Consider the following 23074-nt stretch of genomic DNA (forward strand, 5'->3'; position numbering starts at 1 on the left):
TGGTTACCGAAGAGTTCTGGTACTTATTTTTTTAAGTGTACATAGGTTTATACATTGAAGGAGAATGAATTTGGAATTTCGATTAATACTCAACAGCACCCCGATTTGGACCCGCTACCGCCCGAATTTATATTGATACTGCTGTCCTTACCAGAAGTACCTCCCGCAAGTTTATCGTTGTCGATCTTTTCCTGAATGAGCTTCGCCAATGTAAAAAAAATTTCGTTCACATTGTCGTCATTCTTGGCACTAGATTCGACGAATGGAATGCCCAATTCCTTAGCCAGGGTTTCACCCTGTTCGAGAGTAACGGTTCTAGTTTCCATATCACTCTTATTCCCCACAAGCAATAATTGTGCATCATCGTTGGCATGTTCGTTGACAGTCTTGAACCATTGTCTGATATTAGCAAACGTCCTTTCATCGGTGACGTCGTAGACAAGAATTATCCCCATTGCACCACGGTAGTACGCTGTAGTAATTGTACGAAATCTTTCCTGGCCTGCAGTATCCCACAATTGTAGTTTGATTTTTTTGCCATTGATATCAACCGTCTTAATCTTGAAATCGATACCAATAGTGGTGATAAATGACGGATTAAATTTGTCATCCACGAATCGAACCAGCAAACACGATTTACCAACACCAGAATCACCAATCAATAAAATTTTCATAATAGAGTCATAGCTCTTGCCGCTGCCGGCAGATGCAGACACTGTCCTCAAACCTGACATTGCTCAAACTAATATTGAAATGGCTATTAATCACGTAAACACCTTGTAGAGAGAAGAAAAAGAAAACGCCTTTGTTGTTTTCTCGATTCTATAGAAATAATCTGCACCACAAACCGCACCTTAGCCAATCTTCAGATAGTATATGGAGCTTTTATAGTACCCCAGAATGCTATTTTATCACAATCCGATCCCGAGTTTCCCCAGCTGAATAGTTTGAGTCGGATCTCCCCCTCCAGTTACGGCTTCGTGATTGCACTCAAGGCGGGTAACGGTGGTCTCAAATATATAGAGTGCATTTATGTAATATATCTCTAGGGTGTTATATAGACAATGTATCTTGAGATTGGAGTACATGTGAATATCTTCACAACTAATTATGCGTAGTAGCTGCTCCATAAAACACCTTCTAAGTCTTCCAACTGTTCTGCGGTGAAAGCAAGTCTGTCAAATTTCCAGGTATCTGTTCTTACCTTTTTAAATTCACTTATAATACTTTTAGAGGCCGAGGCAGCCATACCATTTGTTCTAGCCCATGATGAAATGTTACTCAATTGTCTAGGAATCCATTGTGGTAATGGGAAGGCATATGGGAACGCCGATATGATAGCACCCAAGCCAAGTATACTACCGTGAACATTGGTGTCTGTCTTGGATAGTTTTTGTTTCTCTTTCCAGGAGTAGTTACCTAAGCCTGAGTTGAAACGATCTACTAATAGCTGCAGTTCTTGATTTTTTTCACCCAAGTTGTGAACGATATTGGAAAGTACATCTGCCGCGCTGGTTCTTACTTCAACATATTTTTGATTATAAAGGTGATCGACAAGTGCATTTAAAATGTAGTCCTTTTCAGCTTTGGTCAATTGCAACAGTTGTGATGAGAAAAAGTGTTGGATGAAACGTAACTGTAGCTTGATTTGAAACGATGAGGAAGTCAGATTGGTGTTACAAAGTAACTTCACTAACGCACCTATATTTTCCCTTCTAATTGGCATGTAAGATAAACCAATAAATTGTGGTACTGGATCTAAACCTGATAATTTACAAACATCCTTATGTTTTAACAATGTCAATAAAAATGGCGCCAAATAATCGACGACGTAGGGCACCAATAGAATTTTATTACTGCTTCTTGCCATTTCATTTATCCAATAGAACATAGTCGAAGACATATAGAAAAATTTGGTCTTCAAAATTTCTTGTGGAGTCAAACCTTCCACTTTACGACTTTCTTCAAGTATATTTAGAAATTGCCTTTTAATAAAATTATCAATTTCCGCTGGAAGCTGCTTAACTGGGAGGCCCAGACCTCCAGGACTGACCCTTTCGGCTTCCATCATGATTGCAACATTTTCCCATGAAGGGCAGCTCTGTGTGGTTATCAGAGAGCAAAGAACTTGAGCAATAGCTTCTCGAACCTGGTCGTATGGATGCTGCATTGTTAGACTGTCAAAGATTGGAGCAATATTCGGATTTTTATATTCTAGAGACATAATCATACTTTTCAACATCAAAAGTTTTGATGCTTGATGACCTGCATCATCTGAGTTTGTATTCAAGAGCTCATGAATTTGTGAAAATTGACGGTAAAATGGTTCGCATCTCCTAATATCAACGGTTGTTGGTAACCACCAGCACATGGTGCTCCAAATGTCTGAAGCATCTTGATTTAGATCCACATTTAAACAGTTCTGAAGAAAATTATCCACGAATTCGTCCCTAAACTTGAGCTCTTTTTCTTTGAGCATCTTACTGCTACAAACTAAAGCGGCAAAAATCTCAATAGACATGATCATTGCAGCTTTGTCGTCTCTGTTATAATGCTCCCTGCATAAATCAAATATATCATCAAGTTTCAGTGCAGTATACCCGTTAGAGATCAGACACATGATCATAATAAAAAATGAAACATTGCAACTGCTAAAGACGCCATGCGTCTCGTTGTCTTGAACTAGATTTTCAGTATTCATCTTTAGCCACTCTTTGGAAATCAAGCTACCCATGATCTCCAAGCTTTCTCGTTCATTTTCCCTAACATTTAGTTCAACTCGAACCGGTTTCATTACTTCCACAGATCTACCCCAACATAGCCAACCAACATACATACGAGAATCAATGAAAAAATTGGGTGACTTGAAATTATTCATTTCTTTGTTGAAAACAACATTCATGTTTGGTATAGATGTATCCAATTTTTCTGTGAATCGTAACTCATAATTTGAATCATACACTTTAGGGATATCGTAGTCATAATCTGATAAAGTGGAAATTTTATCAAATATTCCAAAGAAGGTTTTCACTCCTAGATGAATCAGGCCAGGATGATTTGACTTCATCTGAATGTAAATGAAACTAATGACTCCTTGATCAACTGTAGTTTCCAGATTCAATTGCAGTTTATTAACGAGACGCATCATAAAAACTGGTAACTTCCAGCCAAAATTCTCTTTCGTGCTGAACTTCAATAGCAATTCAGACTGTAAATTCTCCAGAAGAGAGAAATAGTACCTCCGCTTTTTATCTTTTGCGCGTCTGACAGCTTCAACCTGCAAATCAATACTTTTGTCCGGTGGGGCCAGAGTTGTTTTTGCTCTAGAATCAAGAATACAGACACTTGATGGTATCTTTAAACCACTTGCTATTTCATTTAAAATCTGATCCGACTGCATGGCAATTTCCAGCTCGTTGACTTTATAACATTCTACTAGAAGTAAAATAAGCTCTTTGAGGTTTTTGTAGTCAGACATCAGCTTTCTGTTAATTTTCTTCATCATGAACAACTTCAGCACTGCTTCCATTTTCATATAATTCCCCGACAACAGTACTTGTTTTAAGCAAGAGATTGCCTTGTTTATAATAATCGAATAAGATCCGATGAACTGCTTCATACAATGCAATAGAGTACCTTGAGCCGGTTTATGGATGTCCGGGTATACAGAGGTTGAGAGATTGATTATGTCACACAACAGTTGGGCCTCTAAAGTAGATGGATGACGATTGGTAGAATGCAATAAAACACGAGCTTGGTGGAAATCGTTAGCATTGGCTGCCAGACAGGTTCTAGTGTAAGGTAGACTTAATCCATTCAAACTTTGAATATTTTCCAAGAAGTCTAAATCAAGGAAAGCATTGGGATCATCATTAAATACTGTCTCCTGCCCGACATCTGTAAAGAAGACCTTGATACCGTGTAGTAAAATTTGGAAAACATTGGTGTTGTTATCGTAATTGCTTTGGAGAAACTTATAGAGCTTGTGGAAGAATACACCAACTCTGTTTCTAACATTATGCACTTGTAAATATTGAGGATTTTTCAGTTTTTCTGAAACAGAAGTTCCAAAATAGTAGTTACAAGCGTAAATATCCAGATCTCTGAATATCAGCCTAGAATTCATGCAGGAATTTACGTTTCCACCAAAATGTGTGCCGGGTTCAGGTGTTGCTATACCTGATGGTAAGGCAGAGATTTCAGTGACCTCTTCCATAATTACATCATTAGAGTCTTCGTTTTTAACTTCAATGAAGCTATTGTCCTCGTTTGACATTTGCAGAACAGAAGAGTTGTTTGGATTGTCAGAAGAGTTTCTGTCCACTTCCGAGCGAATTTGTTCTATATCAATATCAAGCTCTTCTGTGTCACAGTTGTTGTCACGAATGCTCTTTAATAGCAACAATTTTTCTCTGTAATCTTTTCCTGGCGTTGAAATTGTGGAGTTCTTGTTATAGTCAGGGTCAAAGAGGAGACTTGAGCCCGACAAAGCATGTGTAACAATTAAAATGTACTTCTGTAACCTGTCCGTATACGCCGAATCTGTTTCAGGACTCTCCATTAGGCTCTTCACACGATTTATACAATGATCTATCACAGTTTCAAACATTTCAATTGCCAAACTCACCTCTGCAGCTGTAGGAACATGCCAAGCGAAGTCTATATGCTCTTCCAGAAATTTTCGTTTGTCGAACTGAAGGCCACCCCACCTTTGATCAGAAGGTATTTTGGAGGTTTTTGGAAACAAACGGTAATCAACAACTTCGGTACTAGTCAAACTAGCACAAGCGTGGTGAATGATAACGGAAGTGAACACATCCAATGGAGGATTTGTTATATTATCATATATATACTTCAAAAATTCAATTAACTCATCTTTAAAAGCCAAAATTTCTTTGCCTGATTGCCTCAAAATGTCATTTAAAGCAGATAAGTATAACACAAGCTTCAAATCTCTTGGTTGGATTTCCGTACTTCCTCTAATCGAGCCGGCTCCTCGACCAACCTGCTCCCGGATATTTTGCGTCAAACTTTGGAATAGCGGTTTGCTCAGAGAGCTATCATTTCTTACCAAACATGCAAGCGGTATTGTAACCAGTTCAAAATGTGGATTCTTTTCTTTAAAGGAATCATTATCCCAGAACTTTCTTCGAAATATATCCGAAAAAGCTGTGAACATTCTATCGTCCATAGATTCCACCAAAATCAGTGTTGTTTGGTTAAGCTTTGTTACAAAGCCATCTTCTAAATCAACGTCAGCTAACTGAAAGAGTTTATCCACATATGTTCTAAGTGCATTTTCAAAAATAGTTGTTGAAGCACGGAACGCATTCTTCAAGATTTCTTCATCATACAGAAACTCGGAGGTTGAATGGTCGGCCCTGAAATGATAATAATGTTGCTCTATGAAAGGAAGAGTATTTGACTCGAATGTAATATACTCGTTCTCTTCTACAAGGTTTTGAATAGGGATAAAGGAAGCAATTGAGACAATTCCGTTAATGATATTGCTAGTCAAAATAATGTCATTCATATCTATTTTAGAGACTAACATCATGAGCACATTAGTTGTATGAACCCGATAAATTTTGTCCATTACCATATATCTCACAACTCTGTTGAATTGTTTCAAGGACGCGACTAGTCGATGAGTAGAATTGATATGCTCACCGGATAACGCTTCGTAAAGGTCCGTCAAAATCCTGCTAAACACTAGATGAGACTGCTTAGGAGCCAAATCAATCAAATAAGCCAAACTTGAAATGTACTGATTTGAAACATCGTTATTTTTATTTTGTGCTCCGGAGAACAAGAGATCCAGAAAAGTATTTAACAATTTGGCGTTGCATTCTGCATTGAGGTGAAAAAAATGTGACCCTGGATCAGAATCACCAGATTTGAACTTCTTTTCCTTTACGGCTCTTCCGTGATACATTTTAATAAAGCTGTGCACAAACTTGGATATTGTTTTCGTCCAAAACCCACTGTTGGAAGGATGGACATATGTTGCAATTGATTTTACTAGCCCCGAAAGTTTTTCGAAATACATCTCTGACTTATTCCCAACCAGAGAATAAACAAAAGGTCTAACAGCTCGAGAGTATGAGTGAATTTGTCCATCAGTTTTCAGATTATTTTGTAACTTATTGAACATGAACGACATTTGCGCTTCTGTCAATATCATAAACTCATTTACCTTAATGAAAGATGAAGCTGGTGATCCTTTGAGAAGCTTCCAATGAGCATCTTCAGCCACAGTTCCCATAAAATCATACATGTGCGTATCCACACCCACGTATCCCACGAATGAGCTCCAAAATCCGAAACAGAAAGGAATATAATCCACAATTTTTGCTGTCTCTTTGTACTGATAAGGAACAAATGAAGTTATTATAGGCATTACTGACGCCATAGTTGAGGGTGCAAGACTTGAGAGTAAATACTCCATGCTTTTTGTCAGGACAGTACCATGCTCATCGTCGTAAAAAGCTTTAGCACTGTGTGCCAGCTTCAGTAAGAGTCTAAATAGTTGCAAGTCTGACTCTGGATGAAGCAAAAAATCTTCCAAAAATTGTAGCATTATGTGATGATCTAAACGTAAGCCGGCTTCAAATAGCAGATCCGTGTAGTTAGTGTTATCATCATCCACATTCACTAATAGGTCGAACATATCAACGTGCATCTGTCTATATACTTTTTGTCCTTTCACCAAAGAAAGGTAGTAGTAGACTTTGGCTAGAGATTTTCTCAACGTTATCGGAAACTCGAAATGCATACAGTTTTTTAATTCATTAGTCCAATGATTAACATTGATAATGGAAGCTGATTTCGCTGTTATTTTTCCAGTTGCATGGAAATCTGGACCCCCTGCATCGATGAACTCGTTTTCATCGAACAAGTCATCCTCATCTTCTCCTTCATCAAAATCAGCAATATCGCTGCTTAATGTCTCTGGATCCGGGAAAGTTTCGGATAATCGAAACAGATCAGTTTTTAACGCCAGATTGTCCACCTCATGTTTCATGTCGGCTAGGTCTTTACTTGAAATAGATATCAAACCTTGGATATCCAGTGAATTGATGGCAATATATAGATTGACAACTATGTGACAGAGGTAGCTAGCTTGATCCTTGTGACTTTCCAACTCGTACGGAATACACTCCTCTACCAAGAACTCCGGCTTTACAGATCTGCTGAACCACTTGGAATTAGGATCATAAATATCGTGTAAAAAGTCTTCTTTATTATCAGCGTAATCCAAATTATAGTACTTTAATCGTTTTTTCAAGATCTCGTCCGAGTCCATATTATTTACTAGCCTCGGTGATCCAGCTCTGGGGGTTGCGGAGCTTGCTCTGTTCATATTAATTGCATGATTTATATCTGGAGATACTAGTCGTTGTCGTTTGCTCGCTTCATCCACAACGCTAGAATTAGATCTCAGTGTTTTCATGTGAGAATTCTTTAATTGAGCTACGGTTTTATTCTTGCTGGGGATTGGTGACTCGATAACTTCTTTCGTCATGATTATTATTCAACGTTTCCTGTAAGAGTGAAATACAATGCCAAAACTAATATACTGACAACACTCCACACACTGCTGTTGTTTGGTTTCAATGCGAATTGATCGATAAATAGATGGATGTCAAGTTGACAATGCCAAATATAACAAAGCAATTGTCTCCCTTTATATATTCAAACGTCTCGGCGGTGGTGGCAAAAGATGCTATACTTTTTAATAGCCGCGTTTTGCCTTTTAAAGGGAAGACTGAAAAATGGAGTTAAAGCCGTCACAGGAAATATTATAATAATATATAGCAGAAATTTCCCTGTATAAAAGATAGATTAAAATTAACTAGCATAATTTTCTAGATTGAGCGTAACGATTCTTGAGGTATTCATTTGCTGCTCTCTGTACACCCCTACAAGTGCATCGGATTTTTCGAACATTGTATTCTTCAGTGAAATGACAATGAATTGCAAATCACTATTCCCGTGTCTCCTGATATATGTAGCAATTCTTTCAACATTAGCTGTGTCTAGAGCTGCATCAACTTCATCCAAGACAAAGAAAGGACTTGGTTGATATGAGTTTATGGTAAAGAGCAATGCAAGAGCCGCAACAGTTTTTTCACCACCAGATAAATATTCCATGTCTTTGAATCTCTTCAGTGGTGGCGTTGCGTGGTATTTAATGCCTGCATTGAACGGTTCGTCTTCATCTTCGAGAGTTAAAGAGGCACTACCGCCTGTCAACTCGCTTGTGCTATTAGGGTTTCTTGTCAATTCTCTATAGATGGGGTCAATGTGATCACTCACATATTCGAAAGCACTTTCAAACAGCTGTTTCCTTTTCTTCTTGACTTTCAAGAATTGTGCCAGCACTTTTCTTTCTTCGTTTTTCAGTCTTTCAGTTTCGTGATCGATCGACTCAAATTTTACTTGAGCTTCTGTGAATCTGTCTGTGGCGTTTGAATTGGGTTGCAATTCGCTCAATGTAACTTGTATTTCTTTGATACTGTTTTCTAGTTCTCGTTGGACTCTATCCGCATTGCTTTCCTTGTATTTTTCTGGGAGTGTCTCAAAACCAATTCTGATTTCATTTGCTATCTCAATGGCATTTTCATCGATACTGTCGATTGGCAACGCTTGTATTCCGATTACAGAAGATACTGGAAGACTCATATTCGAGATTTTACAATTCTTTAGCAGACAAGCTCTTTCCAAATTGATTTTCTCAATTTCATCTTTAGTGTCATCCCTTTCCTTTTTCATTAATTGAAAGTTTTTATTTTGTTCATCAAGGATTTCATCTGTAGAATTGATATCATTTTGTTTCGCATCAAGAACTCTCTCAAGATCATGAATCCCGCTGCGAATTGTCTCCACTTCATCTTCGAGTTTCTGTATGTCTTTCTGCACAGTTTGTTCTCTGGATCTTAAAGATACAAGTTCGGATTTTACTTTCACGAGATCATTCTGGGTCTTATCTAGTCTTTTTTCTGTAGCTGCCAGTCTTTCCTTCTCGAATTCCAACTTGTTCTCAATATTCAAAATTTGCCTCTGCAGTTCTTGCAGTTCTTTGTTTTGCTGTCTCATCATTTCGCCAGAATGATTTTCGAACTCTTTGATAGAGAAACCTTTTCTTGAAGTAAAGCTTTCAAAAATAGTTTTTTGTAAGTCTTCTTTTTCAACTGAAAGATGACTGATGGCTTCGTTGATTTTTGAAACCTTTTCTCTCAATCCTTGCTGCTTCGGTTCATATTCTTTCCCGATTAAATTTTGATGATATTTGATCTCTGTTTCGTTCTCTTCAATGGATCTTTTCAGTTGGGATATTTGTGTTCTCAAATCGGAGATTTCGCCATTTAATGTCGATAAATTTCCCTCTAGGTTTCTGGCCTCCAGTGAACTATTTCTGGAATAATTTGAAACCTCTTCAATTTCCACTTGTAATTGATCCTTGAGTGTCATCAGACTTTGATATTCTTCCCTATCCCATCGATTATTACTATCTTTGGAAATACCACCAGTCATTAAGCCTGCTCTATGTATCAATGAACCCTCCAGGGTTACCAATTTTGACTTGACTTTCTTATTCCACTTCAAGTCTTGAGCGATTGTGAGGGTATCACAAATGATAGAATCAGAGCAAACATATTGCATTGCCCTTTCATATTCCTGGTCATAATTGATAGCATTGATTGTAAGCATACATCCGTCGTTGTCAGGTATAGCTAGGACAGGTGTTTCCGCATCAAGAGTATCCAATGGTATCAACGAGACCACTCCCGCACGCTGCTTCTTCAAGAAGGCAATACACTCTTGTGCGACAGATAACGAATCCACTATTACGGAATCAAAATTCTTTCCCAGGATTGTTGATACAGCAAGTGCATATCTATCCTTTTTTGGCTGACAAAGATCAGAAACAAGACCTCTAACGCCAGGAAAAAATTTTTTGAGAGTTGCAACATTCTCTCTAAGCTTTCTTTCTTTGTTCGTTTCTCTTTGATAAGCACTTAGGTCATCTATTTTTATCAAAGTTTCTCTTAACTTATAATTTAAGTCATACTCCTTATTACTAGATGATTCTATTTCAGATTGCAGTCTCTTCAATTTTTTCATGTCCTCATTGTGGCTTGCATTTTTTTCGTTCAAACTGGTCGTCAATTCGGTCATTTGTAACTCCAATCTTTCGCCAATTTCACTTAATTCATCCATAATTCTAGATTTTGATAAAGCTAATCTTTTTTCTACCAGTTCTATGTCACTCTGAACCTCTTCTTTATCATTTTCAAGTAGCGCCATCTTAGTCTCGAGGTCGAAACCACCGCTATTTAAATATTTCTCGTTGAGCTCTTTATAAATCTTAAGATCTGCCTCTGTAAGCGTGTACTTGTCAAAATTACCGGAGGCATCTGACAATTCCTTTTCAAAAGTTTCCTTGGACCTTGTAACAACTTTCAGCTGATTTTCGAACTTGTTAACATAAAATCTTTGCCTTTCAATATCTTTCTGTAAAGATTCCTTTTTTTTTTCAATATTGGCCACACGTCTCATATCAGCTTTTTCAGACAATTTGATGGGTAGCAACTGAGCATTCGCTTTCTCTCTTTCTTTCACCTTTACTTCAAGATAGCTATTTTGCTTGGTAACAAGTGTGTTATCCTTGGTATACGAAGACTTCGCTCTTGTCAAATTTTTCTCCTCGTCGCCAATTTTCTCTTTCAATCCTTTCATATTTGTTTTGAACTCTCGTAGGTTGTTGTTGAGTTCAGACTTTTTCTGTTCGAGATGGTATAATTGCCATAAAGCTAGATTCTGTTCCAACTCATTTTTTTCCTTAAGCTTCTCAGAGTACTCTTGGTTTTTATGGATACCTTCCTTGTAAGTTTTCAATTCACCATGAACACGTCGCCTGTTTTTGATCGACTCAGCTGCTGACTGAGCCAATCTTTGCACTTGCTCCTTTAACAATTCGTATTCTTTCTTGTACTGTATGGAGCCTGAAACTTCTTCAAACAAGTTCGAAAGGTCAGAAGGGGACTGAGAAGCAATGGCAACGACGTCACCTTGAAAAACTAAGAAGTTTTTAGCCTTTATGAGAATATTTTCGTCCTCCAGAAAAGATGCAAATTTTTTGTAATTAACCGCTTTCCCATTCATCCTGTAAGTTGTGTCTCCTGATTTCGCTATACTTCTCATGAGTTCGACTGTGGTATTGCCTTTGAGGTAGAACGCTTTGACGTGTGCATACTGTGGATTATTATCGTCATTCTCTCCATTTGAGACAGTGCTGCCTTCTTCTTCCAGTACACCACGGTAGATTAGATCCTTCAAGATATTTGACCGCAAATGACTGCTTCTGACCCCAAGAACAAATGAGATCGCGTCCATCATGTTGGATTTTCCTGACCCATTGGGACCTATAATACTGGTGAAGTTAGAGTCACCGAAACCAACTTGTACCGTCCCCTTGTAGGACTTGAAGTTGTGAAGTTCCAAACCAACAAGTCGACCCATACCAGACAGCTCTTTATAATGTATTGTTAGCTTGACAAGAGCGCTCAAGATCTTCAACAACTATGTAAAACCTTCATTTCCATGAAAAACGCGTCTGTTTATATGATGTTTCGATATATGACACGTTTCACGCGTTTACACCATCTAAGGGCATCGCATCGAAAAAATACTATTGCCGTGTAACTTGACCTTGTTTTAATTAAATAGTAACATGCTAATAAAGGTTAGCCTAAGGACTAGTTAAACTAAGGACTCGTGAAATTAAGGACCGCTTAGACTGATGGGATAAGCTATATTACCAATCTCTTTACAGAACGTCCATTTCGAAGTCTTCCTCTGTAGATTGTAACTTTTGGTAGGAGCGTCCTTTCGGTGACCTACTTCGGAAAGAATGCGATCTAAGCCTTGACACCGCAATTACCGTGCCTTGAAAAATCATTAAAGATGCTATTATGCTCAATAAGATGTACCCCATTTTAGCCAACGCCTTCTGCTTGTTTGCAAGATCCATTGATCTCCATTGCACGTACACGTTACAAACAAGAAAGAAGATTGCTCCAGACGATATGACAACGATAAACGCACATAACAGAAGACCGCACGAGAATTTTGCATTTCCTTCTCCCCCGATAGTACCCCGAGAGGTGTCAAACAGCCCTGTTCCAAATACCCTCTCCTCCGCCGATGCAGTTTGTTTTTGGCTCTCAGAGGGAGCGACAACACTCACTTTTGATGAAGTAGAACCAGCTGATAGTGAATGCATCCTGCAGTTAATGCTTATTGTGAGTTACCACGAAGTAGTTAGGGACGAGTAATCTAGGTATTCTTTACTCATGTTACATCTGCTGTCAGTCAGACCGTATTTATTGCAACCATATCTCTTCATTTATCATGCGTTTGGCCTCTTTTTTTATGGGTGCAAAAGAACGGAAAATCATGAATTCTGGCTTTACCGAAGACAGTGATATAAGATCATGTTGTCATAAGTCTCTGAACGGTTAAGCGTTTCTCAAACCGGTGATTTAGTGTGAAAATGGTAGTCGAAAAGCATCCATGATCGGTTTAGGTGGGGGGACCAATGTATAGGCCTTGGGCAATGCGGAACTCTCAGGCCCATGAGCCCGTGAATCCCATCAAGGTATTGTTGCTCCGTGAGTCGCTTTCAACTGGATTGCCACGTATCAGTCTTTCTACATGATGGAAATGAGAGTCTTTCTATTTTAAGGTTGGTCAAGTTGATGATTGGGCATGAAGTCTACCAAGTTTTAACTTGAATAAATTTAAAAACGCTAGTAGATAAGTTAGATATCTAATTATATATTTCGTCGCAAGGCCTAACCACACAGGTGAAAGTGCAAAGCAGTTACATAAATCGGAGATTAGTGTTTGATGTAGTTGATGAGTTGCCCGTATCATCTGAATGATTATTCCTAGCAGTAATGAGGCTTTTTGAGTTCGATAATTTGGAAGGCACACTTTCCTGGCCAAAGTCCAACATTTCCACGTAGCTTTGGCGGTCTTTTTCTACAGCAGCTACGAGAATATTTCCCTTGAAATTTACTGACCAAATTTGTTCAGCATCTTGAAGTATATTAGAATGTATCAGTTGCCCACTTCTCAAATTGTATACATTAAATTGACCTTCTGATCCACTGACCAACAAATTGTCAGAGATATAGAAAGTTGTTATGGCGCTTTGATTGCTGTGGTGGTATGCAAATTTTCTAGAGTAATCGTTTGAGTCCCAGCCCCTTAACGAGCCATCTGCTGCTGCACTGACTAAAAATTTCTCTGATAACCTTAACAAGCCGACCAAAGCTGTATGGCCTTGCAATGTAGACATTGATCCGGTAATTTTGGTGCATGGTGATAGCGAGCTTGACACGACCGAACATGTGCCATTGTTCCAAACGTTCTGCAGATCCCATACTCGAATTGTGGTGTCCATACTAGCCGATATACATCTGAGCCTTTTGTGGTCATAAATTGTAGAGTAAATTCTATCAGTGTGACCTGTAAGAATATAAAGGCACTTCATCTGTGCAATATCCCAAACCATCAGGTTATTATCATAAGATCCGCTGATAATAATATTACCATGACCAGATACTGTACGAACAGAAGCCATGTGTCCTCTTAGAACGCCAACAAAATATGGATTTTCTTCAGGAATATTATACACCACTGGCCATTCTTGTTTATCTGGTACATCAACTCTAGGTTCTTTAGGTAGTTTCCATACATGCAACGTATTATCTCTGGAACCCGTGACAATGTACTTTACATTTCGGTATTCCACGATGTCCAAGCATCTAACTGTAGAAGTATGTCCTCTGAACACATGAGTGCAACAGCCGCGCTTGATATCCCAAACACGAACACTTCGATCAGTCGAGCCACTAACTAGTATGCCGTCATCATCGTATTTCAATGCCCACACGCCTCCATCATGGCCAGTCAACTCTAAAAGAAATTGTTTCTTATCCGCGTCATAAACTCGGATTACTTTATCATCGGCACCTGTTATAACGTAGTCGTCCTCGAATTGCAAACACGTTACAACACTTGTCAAGTGGCCCCTTAAAGTTGTCCTTTGTGGTTTAAACTTAGGATTATACCAATTTTGCAGAATATGACAATTCTCTAAAAAGTCTAATTGATAAGCATCTTCATTTTTTGATACTTGAGGATATTTCAGATGTAACTTTTGTGAATACTTAGAGAAGTTTTTTCTTGAGACAAAACTTTCAGAGATCAACATTTGTTTCCACAAATGAGGGGTTGAATTGATCAACTGATTCCAACTTTTGCACGTTTGCAAACAATGTGAAATGTCCAGAAATGATAGATTCATTAAAATTTTCAATGCAATTTCCAGAGGTAGGGATTTGATAAAATCTCGCTTCAGGTTATCTCTCAAAAGAGTGCTCAAATCCGAAAGCTCGCTTCTATTCATGTGAGAAACTAATTGAAACAGTAAATTTCTATAGCAGATTGGCGAAAGCTCTGTTTTCACCGCCGAAAAGAGATCGTTTGCGTCCTCTTGCGATGATAATGCGACTTCTTTATGACCAACATTATCTAGCTGCATTTCTTCGTCATCACTCCTTGGAGTTGTTATCCCTGGTGAAGCTAAAGGAGATAAAGGCAAAGTTTCTTCAACAATTTCATTCGCAGCAGAAGATGTCGATGAAGTAGTTGCAGTGCTTCCAACTGTTGTGCAAGTGTTTGGAGTTACAGTACCTCCAGGTGACGTTCCAAGGATTTGTTGTGCCGCTGTTAGAAGAAGATCCTTAGGGAAGGAATTTGGTAAATTCTCTGAGTCGACATTTCCGTCAGGACCTGAAAGCATCATAAGATCATCATTTTTCATTATCTCATCAGTCTTTAGACCATGATCTATCGCCGTTGATGCTTCGTCGTTTAAAGAAGCTTGTGCTGTTGTTGCATCTTCTTTAGATTTTTTGGCATCGAATCTGGACGAGACACTCATTTCATCAACTTTCATGTGTTTGAGATCTCTTTCCTCAAAGAAATGGTCCCCATCCCTCTTATTCCTTCTAACAGAGAGATCGCAGTTGATTTCGATTTCACTATCCTTGAGCACCAGCTTCTTTCTTGCGCTCAACTTTGGTCTTTCACTCTTGTCGTCTCGGATCTGGTATTGAAACGGAACAGAAATGAGACGCAAAGGATATTCCGGTGCAGAAGAGGACTTCATTACTAGTTTATCCCGTCAGAGTTGCTAAGCCTTGAGAACTGGACTCTTATTCAGTTAAAATTCTGTCGTGAATATTTGTTGAGCCAACTTGAGGTTTCTTTTCAATAAGTGTAAGACTTTGACCCGCTCAACCGACTAAATCCCGAAGCTGACAATTCAACTTACAAAAAATAAATAAAACACAAGAGAATCTCGTTTGATATGCGAAAGGCAGTAGTTCAGAAGTGCAAGCTGAAGATTTGGTGTCGCTCATTCGTTTATGTAGTAATAGCATTATCGGATTGTCAGGCGTTGCAAAGTCACTAGTGTGTTTGCCATTGGGCACAGAGGAAGAAATACATTACAAATCCTAAACAGCGTGTTCTATACAATGAATCTCTCAGCGCACACGGTTGCTAGTATGTGCTTGATGGCTTTTTGACAAGCTTGCAGCATATTTCACACTCATAATATTCTTAACTATCCTGCTGAGATTGACATAATTACAATGGTTGATAGGTTAATTTTTACCTCTTGATAGTCACATATCATGCTGTTGCATTTTCAAATTATCATGATCAACAACAGGTCATGCCGATAAATAATAGTAACACAATATATACACGCAACAGTTTTTTTTAAGGCGACTTTTGTAATCTCGCTTTAATCGCTCATTTGTTGCAGGAAGTGTTCTCTGATATATTAAGAAAGGAAATCTGCAAGATATCTGAATTACTCCCAAGAAGGAAGACCTCAAGACGGATCCTACACAATTCAGGAATGTCGGAAAATATTGTTATTGCAGGCGCCGGAGTTATTGGGTTAACAATCGCCCATCAATTGTTGCTGGAGGTACAAGAGAAAAAGCAACGTCCTCCAAAGCAGCTATGTATCATTGCCAGAAATTTCCCCAAAGATGAACCATTGACTCCTGAGTATACATCGCCATGGGCCGGTGCACACTACAGACCATTCCCACATAGACAAGAGGCTTTTGAAAGCGATAAAAGAGAGTCCGCATATACACGAGTAACTCATAAATTCTTTGAAAGGTTTGCGTTAGAACATCCAGAGTCGACAATTGAATTTGTCAAAGGTATCGACTTCCTAGAGGAGCCTTCAGATCAGTATTTGAACCTGGGAGATGGTTACTCTAAAGAGTCTTTGATAGATTTTAAGACTCTCTCCAAAGATGTATTACCAAATGGTGTTCGTTTAGGATGTGAGTATACAACGTGGTGTTTGAACGCACCCGTATACCTACGATTTTTGCAGCTTCAAATTGAGCAATTATGCCGTAGATTAGAGATCCCGCTAAAACTTGAAAGGATTACTTTAGATTCCTTACAAGAGATAACTTCGCTTTTGCCCAATGTTACAACAATTTTCAATGCAACTGGCACTGGTTTACAGTATCACGGGGGGATCGATTCTGCAGTCTCAAAAATAAGAGGTCAAACTGTGTTGCTGAACGTCCCAAACCCCAATACTATCAAATATTCGAAACTGACTGTTACACATCAGGGTAAAGACGGCTCCTGGACTTTTGTTATCAAGAGACCCGCAATTAATGGTACTGCTCAGTATATCCTGGGAGGCACAAAGCAACCGGGGGACACTAGAGTCACACCTCGTGAATCAGACACGCTAGCCCTTCTCGAGAAGGCACGTATCTTGTATCCCGATTTAATGTTCCCAGATGGTTCATTCGACATTGTCAGAACCAATGTCGGATTCAGACCTGCTAGAACTGGCGGCAGCAGGCTGGAAACTCAGCAAGAGATTACCCAACATGGGAATCTGAAAATCGTGCACGCCTATGGCCTAGGAGGCATGGGGTATGAGACCTCGGTTGGTGTCGCTAAACACTCTCTCAAGCTTTTCCAAGCGAAAACAAGCAAGTTATAGATATATGATAGATAACAAATAGACAGACCGCCCCACACATATCACCTCGCAGAGCCAGGCAGAGCCAGGCAGACTACGGCTACAATTACCGGAAAAAGAAAGCGCTGGTTTATGCTCTCGGCAGCCACTTTCAATCTATCGAGCTCTGACTATACAAAGACATGCGTTACGTTTGACCCCACGGTGGCATTGTCAACATTAGCGACCTGGCAAGCGTGAATTTCCACGCTGATTAACATATCGTCTTGCTTAGTCTACCCATTTTTCTTGCGTCTTACGTTCACAACTCCTGATACTTCTACATCCTAGACTGCCAGTTGTACGTCCACTCCTATATACCTTGTACCGATCACTCCGCCGCCTGTCTCTATTACTATAACGTGGGGCTTTCTCTACCACCAGATTCTCTACGTCTGTCACCTATACGACTAATAAGTCATTTGAAAATATTCTACTCCCTTCTTTGCAATGTTTGTTTATCGTTCATGTGATTCGAGTGAATACATTTAGGGATGATTGTGGCATGGCTATCATGTCGGGGCGAAGCAGGCGTGCAATGATTGAGGATCTGATAATCAAAAAATGATCTATAAAAGTGCATAAAAAAATACACGCACGAGAGTCTGCCCCCATAAGTGTGTATTTCTCACAGAAACTTTCAAGTGAGATTCATTAGATTATGGCACAAAGTAAGGACGTCGTTCCAGAGGTACCAAAGGGTTGGAAGGCAATATTTGACGATGACTATAAAACATGGTTTTTTGTTGACCTAAGTACACGCAAATCGCAATGGGAAGCTCCCAGGGGGACTAAATGGCCCTCGCAGGCGTCCGAAAAGGCGTCGCCTCCCCCATATACTCCAGATTCCAGATCGGGATCCGCACAACCAGCACAACCAGCACAACGGGCGTCGTCTCGACAACAACCGTATTATCCTCAGCAACAGCAGTACCCTCAACAGCCCATGTATCAGCAGCCCATGTATCAGCAGCCCATGTATCAGCAACCAATGTATCAGCAGCCCATGCAGCAACGTCAAAATCACGGCATGAGAAATGGTTTGTTGGGTGCTGGAGCCGGTATGCTAGGTGGTTTCCTATTAGCAGATGCCCTCACACCAGACGTTGTGGTGAACGATTACGGTGGTGATTACGGTGGGGGCGATTACGGTGGAGGAGACTTCGGTGGTGGAGACTTTGGCGGCGGTGATTTCTGAGTACTGGAAACCAAATTCAAGATTTTACAAGGCTATGTAGGAGTATACAGTATAGCGGGCGTATAAACAGCAGCGCCAAATTGTACATAGCATGAGTACCGTAATTCAGTTAGTGTAGTTGAAAGCGTTGCAATCTAGCTAGCGTATTTTGTTCGTTTCACGTGTCCATGACTTTTATCACAAACAGGCAGGCAATGGCACAAGCAATGATACTACGAAAGGCCCAAGATCTGCCGGCTGGTTGAGAAGCTTGTTCAGCAATCTTAACTGGGCGGGAACCTTGATTACGTCCCTCAACCATTTCCTCAAGGATGTTCCTCACTTGTTTCCCGTTCGTTTCTCGCTCCTTTGGATTTCGATTTCGCCCTTTGCATCATATTTTTTGATACGGATAGACTTTTCAATGTAAATTAACAACGATCGTGATCCACGAAGAGGCTACTTAGATCTACAACGATGCTACCAACGCAGGTTGCTCTCAGCAATGGACAAGAAGACGGACGAGATAGTCAATAGACATCAGCCACGAGGGGGTGGAACGGTAAGTTGCTTTGGACTAGTTCGTGATAAATTGGTGGTGCGGTCTGAGGAAATTAAGATGGGCAAGAAAGTTTATGACCCTATCCACGACGTTTTCCAAGACCAGGAAGAAAGTGATTCTAAGAACAGTTCACCAGTCAAGACACAGAATATGCGTACTGCGAAGGAAGAAAGTACAAGCGCACACGAGCGAGCTGAAGGAAAGAGCGATGTCGAAGACAACAGCGAATCTAATGACTCAACGGAAAGCGAAGATAATGCCAATGCAGGAGGGGAAACTCACGATGGAAACGTGTCGGTCGTGCCCTCGGTTGCGACGCACAAGAAGAGAATGAAAGAGTCGAGTAAATACAATAGACACCTCAAGAAACCAGATGGAGAGTTTTTTTCGAGAAAGGATCTTCAGTTCCATTTCCTGTATCAACTGCTCATTGATAAGAGGCTACTTTTTACAAATATTTTCAAGGATGTGTATTCCAAGTCCGTTGTGCCTTTGCAGATAGAAAAGGACAAGATAGTCAATGTCACTGATTCGGATTACGACGCCAGGACTTTCATTTTCAACGACAAATTGACTTTTTCACAAATATACATATTGGCGCTGGCATCGTCAACCAAGTGTTCTAAAGTTCTTAGGGACAAACTGCTTCTTGACCAGCAGGTGGCATTTTCTACCTGCATTTTGGGATTATTGGTAAATATTGGACGGCTCAACACCACGATAAACTTTTATTTGGAAATGACATCACAGCTGAGGACATTCCATTCGGTACCTGTTCTGCAATACAAAGTCACCGATTTGAAATCTTTACAGGACACACCGCGACTAAAATCTATCTTGAAAAATTTGCCAGTAGGTAATGATCCTGTTGATTTTTCTCATATCTACGATTCATCGAATGGCACTACAGCGTTGCAGAATTTGAATGTTGTCAATTTATTATTTGCCATCTGCGATAACGTGTCGTTGGTCAATCTGAAGCTCATTTCAAAATATGTCGAGACGAGGGGAGAATCGATTTCGTTGTTCAGTATTTTGGATTTTCCCTGGTACGAACCAAAAGATAGATGTAACGTATTACTGTGGTTGCTTTATATACATGCAGAGACAGATTTATCGGAAACATCCATAAGAGAGTCGATCAAACTGTTCACAGATGAGGAAAAGATACCGCTAGAGCCAACAGATAAGGAATACGATGAGGATCCGAGGGAGGAGTACGAATTTGGTATGAAGCAAAAGGCTAAGAGGAAAGAATTCTTGAAGAAAATCAAAGAATCAAAGAAAAATGGCACTGATAGTGATGAAGCAAGTGAGGCAGAGGCGACGGAGCCAACGGAGCCAATAGTTCCAAAAGACGTAGCGGAGAACAAAAAAGATGGAGAAGCATCTCGAAAGCGTGCTGTGGCAGACGAAACTGAAATAGAGGAGCAAGCGAAATATCAACAACAGGAACAGCAAGAGCAAGAACTACAAGAACAGCACGGAAAGGAAAAAGAGCATAGCAGCGAACTCGTCAATTCGACGGAAGAAGCGAATGGTGAAAACGATCCAGTTAGTCGCTCGATAAAAAACATCAAGACAGAAACCAATAACCGCATAGATAAACTTATAGAAATGGATCAACAAAAAATAGTAGGTAAAATAAACAATAAAGCAAAGACAGAAACGGACTTTTTGAAAGATTTGGCACATGCGCAAGAACCAGCAAATTTAAAACGAAAAGATTTAGGACTCATCAAAGTATTTAATGAATACGAAGATATACCAATGGCATCGGTGATTGGTATTCGTGGTAAAAAGAGGAAGAGATTTAGGGACAGTGTATTAGGATTCGAAACAGATTATCTTAAAAGTTTCGCAGCGGCAAAGAAACTCTTGTTGAGGCCGAAAAAATCACCTTCTTCTAATGATGAAACGAGAATTTTTCTTTAAATATGAATATGAATTTATAAATTTAGACAAGTTTTGCACAACTTCAATAACCCCAAATTAATGCCGTATTCTTTAATGAGCCCGTTTTTGATATCATCAATATTCACATATTTTCCCGCTTTAAATAATTTTGCAGCAATGTCAGTGCGCGGGACAACCGAGTCAAATTGAAGTTCAAGACTCAATGTTAACAACACCGACAGGTCCTTCCGTGATAATTCAAGACAGAGTTTTTTCTTGACCATTTCGATAAGATTGAAATTCTCTAAGTCTGTCATTACATAATCCCAGACCCTAGAGACTCTAAAACGGATTCTATCATACTCGAAACAACAGAGCAGAATTTTCGAAGGATTCTTGAAAGCAAACAGTGCTTTTAAATCCCATTTCACCAGGTCCGAGATCTCAATGACACTGCATTCATCCAAGACGTCGTTTGAATATTCCAATCTCAGTTGCACTGTGAAAAAGGGCTTCATTAGAGTAAAAGTGGCCAGCAGTAAATCATTTTCCAGCTGTACTGTAACATTTTGATACAGTTTTTCTTTCAAAAGCTGCAACCTTGTATCCATGTTCAGCAACGGCAGCGTGTCATGTTTACTGCCAAGTTCCAAGAGAGTATCGGACTCGCCGTCTATCGTAATAACATGAGAATTTGATTTTACTTGCTGTGCTGAACTCAGCAGGTCTTGTAACAGAATATCGTCGTCATAAGCGCTAGACCTCTGCTGTGGTTTATCCAGCTGCGCTTGGTAATGATCGACTTCACCCAAAAGTGAGTTTCGCTGAGATATGAGTCTTTCCTTTTCATCTTGTAGGTTCAACAACCTCAGCTGCTCGTTGTCAACTGCTATGTCGGCATCGGCATTGTCGCCGCCTGTAGGGCTGGACGCAGACCCACCAAGAGACGTACTCTGTCTCGAATCAGAAGTAAAGTCCATGCAACATGTACCGACCGGTTCGGCAATACGACTTCGAAAAAGCGTGTTTCGATAAAAAGAATACTAGTTAGCTAATCATATAAACATAAATAAAAAAAAAGTATTTTCTATTTCGTGATTTTTTCCCGTTCGTTAGATAGCACTCGTTACATTAATGCTGATAGAATGCTTACTTCTTTGGCTCGCCGCCGTGAACAGCAGATGAGACGTACTCAACAGCGTCGTTCAGTCTGCTCTTAGCCGCATCAACGTAGTCTTTAGCGGTGTCGGAGTACGACTCGCCGCCGGCGTCTTCTTTGCCACGTTTGGCGGCATCAGCCACACCTTGAGTACCGCTCTTGTTCTCCTCTGGGGTGACAGCTGCTGCGGCTCTGTCCGCAGCGTTGGTCACCTTCTCCTTACCTTGCTCCATGTAGGACTTCTGGGAGTCCGGTTTTAGACCTTCGGAAACTTTGTCGCTGAAATCTTTTCTACCTGCGTCAGACATTTTTCGGGTGGGTTTGTTTTTAGAATTTGTATTAGCGTTAACAGTTGCAATAACTCTTGGCTGCCGTTCTGCAAGTGACAAGAAAACCCTTCTCCAACCCCTCAACTGCCCCGATTGTCCTCGCCTTATATACTTTTCGAAACGCCACCGTTGCGAGGAGGGGAGAGTACAGCCACCGCACAAGGAGTGTACCGACCCAACGCAAGTCCTGACGTCCCACACCCGAACGCTGACGTGTAACCAGCTAATCCGCTACATCACATCCGTTTTTGCTTCTGCAATTGCCATCATTCTGGTCGCACCTCTGGAGCTGTCCGCCGCCCTCCGCTTCTGCTGCGTACCCCTTGAAACCTGAGCTATTAAGTCACAACGTCGAAGTCTGCTGTAGCATTTTGCTATTGGTGCCAAAAAAAGATCCTTTTTCAAGATCATTTCTTGCAAATTGCTATGGGAGAGATCGCAGAAACGTAGAAACGAGACACGGGACGAGAGACAAGCGACAAGAGACGTGGTGAAGAAAAAGATTTGCGAATAGAACCCCGAACTGCCGAGGTGGCTAGCAAAAATTACAGCGCGTGGAACACCGCCGGGACCGCAGCAACACGGTCAGGAACTACGTAACGGCCGGCGCAAGACCGTGACGTTGGCGTCGCTCTTGACCAAGGCGTGCCAGCGAGCTTTTGGTTCCACCGAGCTGAAGATTCCGGTGCTGGTGCCACGCCGCTTGGGATGATCTGTCAAGAAGGAAGAAGGGCTGCAATGGTGAGGGCTGCAATAGTCCTGGGTCCGGCTGTGAGGTGTCGCAGTTGTCACAGATGTG

General features: G+C 40.3%; 10 protein-coding genes across 10 annotated transcripts; 3 read left to right on the forward strand and 7 right to left on the reverse strand.

Moving 5' to 3' along the window:
• Positions 1 to 89: 89 nt before the first annotated feature.
• SEC4 (Rab family GTPase SEC4) lies at positions 90 to 734 on the reverse strand (the record flags this gene model as incomplete). The annotated part of the gene is made up of 1 exon (XM_037290707.1): positions 90 to 734. One exon carries the CDS (start codon positions 732 to 734, stop codon positions 90 to 92), a length of 645 nt encoding a protein of 214 aa, XP_037146602.1.
• A 374-nt stretch (positions 735 to 1108) lies between these two features.
• Positions 1109 to 7525, reverse strand: BLM10 (proteasome activator BLM10; the record flags this gene model as incomplete). Its single annotated transcript, XM_037290708.1, has 1 exon — positions 1109 to 7525. One exon carries the CDS (start codon positions 7523 to 7525, stop codon positions 1109 to 1111), a length of 6417 nt encoding a protein of 2138 aa, XP_037146603.1.
• Positions 7526 to 7851: 326 nt separating this feature from the next.
• On the reverse strand, positions 7852 to 11526 carry SMC1 (cohesin subunit SMC1; the record flags this gene model as incomplete). The annotated part of the gene is made up of 1 exon (XM_037290709.1): positions 7852 to 11526. The coding sequence occupies one exon, from the start codon at positions 11524 to 11526 to the stop codon at positions 7852 to 7854; it is 3675 nt and encodes a 1224-aa protein (XP_037146604.1).
• A 307-nt stretch (positions 11527 to 11833) lies between these two features.
• On the reverse strand, positions 11834 to 12289 carry HG535_0H02070 (uncharacterized protein; the record flags this gene model as incomplete). Its single annotated transcript, XM_037290710.1, has 1 exon — positions 11834 to 12289. One exon carries the CDS (start codon positions 12287 to 12289, stop codon positions 11834 to 11836), a length of 456 nt encoding a protein of 151 aa, XP_037146605.1.
• A 600-nt stretch (positions 12290 to 12889) lies between these two features.
• On the reverse strand, positions 12890 to 15247 carry CDC4 (SCF ubiquitin ligase complex subunit CDC4; the record flags this gene model as incomplete). Its single annotated transcript, XM_037290711.1, has 1 exon — positions 12890 to 15247. The coding sequence occupies one exon, from the start codon at positions 15245 to 15247 to the stop codon at positions 12890 to 12892; it is 2358 nt and encodes a 785-aa protein (XP_037146606.1).
• Positions 15248 to 16006: 759 nt separating this feature from the next.
• HG535_0H02090 (FAD-dependent oxidoreductase) lies at positions 16007 to 17134 on the forward strand (the record flags this gene model as incomplete). Its single annotated transcript, XM_037290712.1, has 1 exon — positions 16007 to 17134. The coding sequence occupies one exon, from the start codon at positions 16007 to 16009 to the stop codon at positions 17132 to 17134; it is 1128 nt and encodes a 375-aa protein (XP_037146607.1).
• Positions 17135 to 17813: 679 nt separating this feature from the next.
• WWM1 (Wwm1p) lies at positions 17814 to 18350 on the forward strand (the record flags this gene model as incomplete). The annotated part of the gene is made up of 1 exon (XM_037290713.1): positions 17814 to 18350. One exon carries the CDS (start codon positions 17814 to 17816, stop codon positions 18348 to 18350), a length of 537 nt encoding a protein of 178 aa, XP_037146608.1.
• Positions 18351 to 18834: 484 nt separating this feature from the next.
• Positions 18835 to 20826, forward strand: IES1 (Ies1p; the record flags this gene model as incomplete). Its single annotated transcript, XM_037290714.1, has 1 exon — positions 18835 to 20826. One exon carries the CDS (start codon positions 18835 to 18837, stop codon positions 20824 to 20826), a length of 1992 nt encoding a protein of 663 aa, XP_037146609.1.
• Positions 20827 to 20840: 14 nt separating this feature from the next.
• On the reverse strand, positions 20841 to 21767 carry CTF19 (Ctf19p; the record flags this gene model as incomplete). The annotated part of the gene is made up of 1 exon (XM_037290715.1): positions 20841 to 21767. One exon carries the CDS (start codon positions 21765 to 21767, stop codon positions 20841 to 20843), a length of 927 nt encoding a protein of 308 aa, XP_037146610.1.
• A 169-nt stretch (positions 21768 to 21936) lies between these two features.
• Positions 21937 to 22254, reverse strand: HSP12 (lipid-binding protein HSP12; the record flags this gene model as incomplete). Its single annotated transcript, XM_037290716.1, has 1 exon — positions 21937 to 22254. The coding sequence occupies one exon, from the start codon at positions 22252 to 22254 to the stop codon at positions 21937 to 21939; it is 318 nt and encodes a 105-aa protein (XP_037146611.1).
• Positions 22255 to 23074: the final 820 nt, after the last annotated feature.

The sequence above is a fragment of the Zygotorulaspora mrakii genome, chromosome 8 (genome assembly GCF_013402915.1).
Source record: "Zygotorulaspora mrakii chromosome 8, complete sequence".
NCBI classification, from domain to species: Eukaryota; Fungi; Ascomycota; class Saccharomycetes; order Saccharomycetales; family Saccharomycetaceae; genus Zygotorulaspora; species Zygotorulaspora mrakii.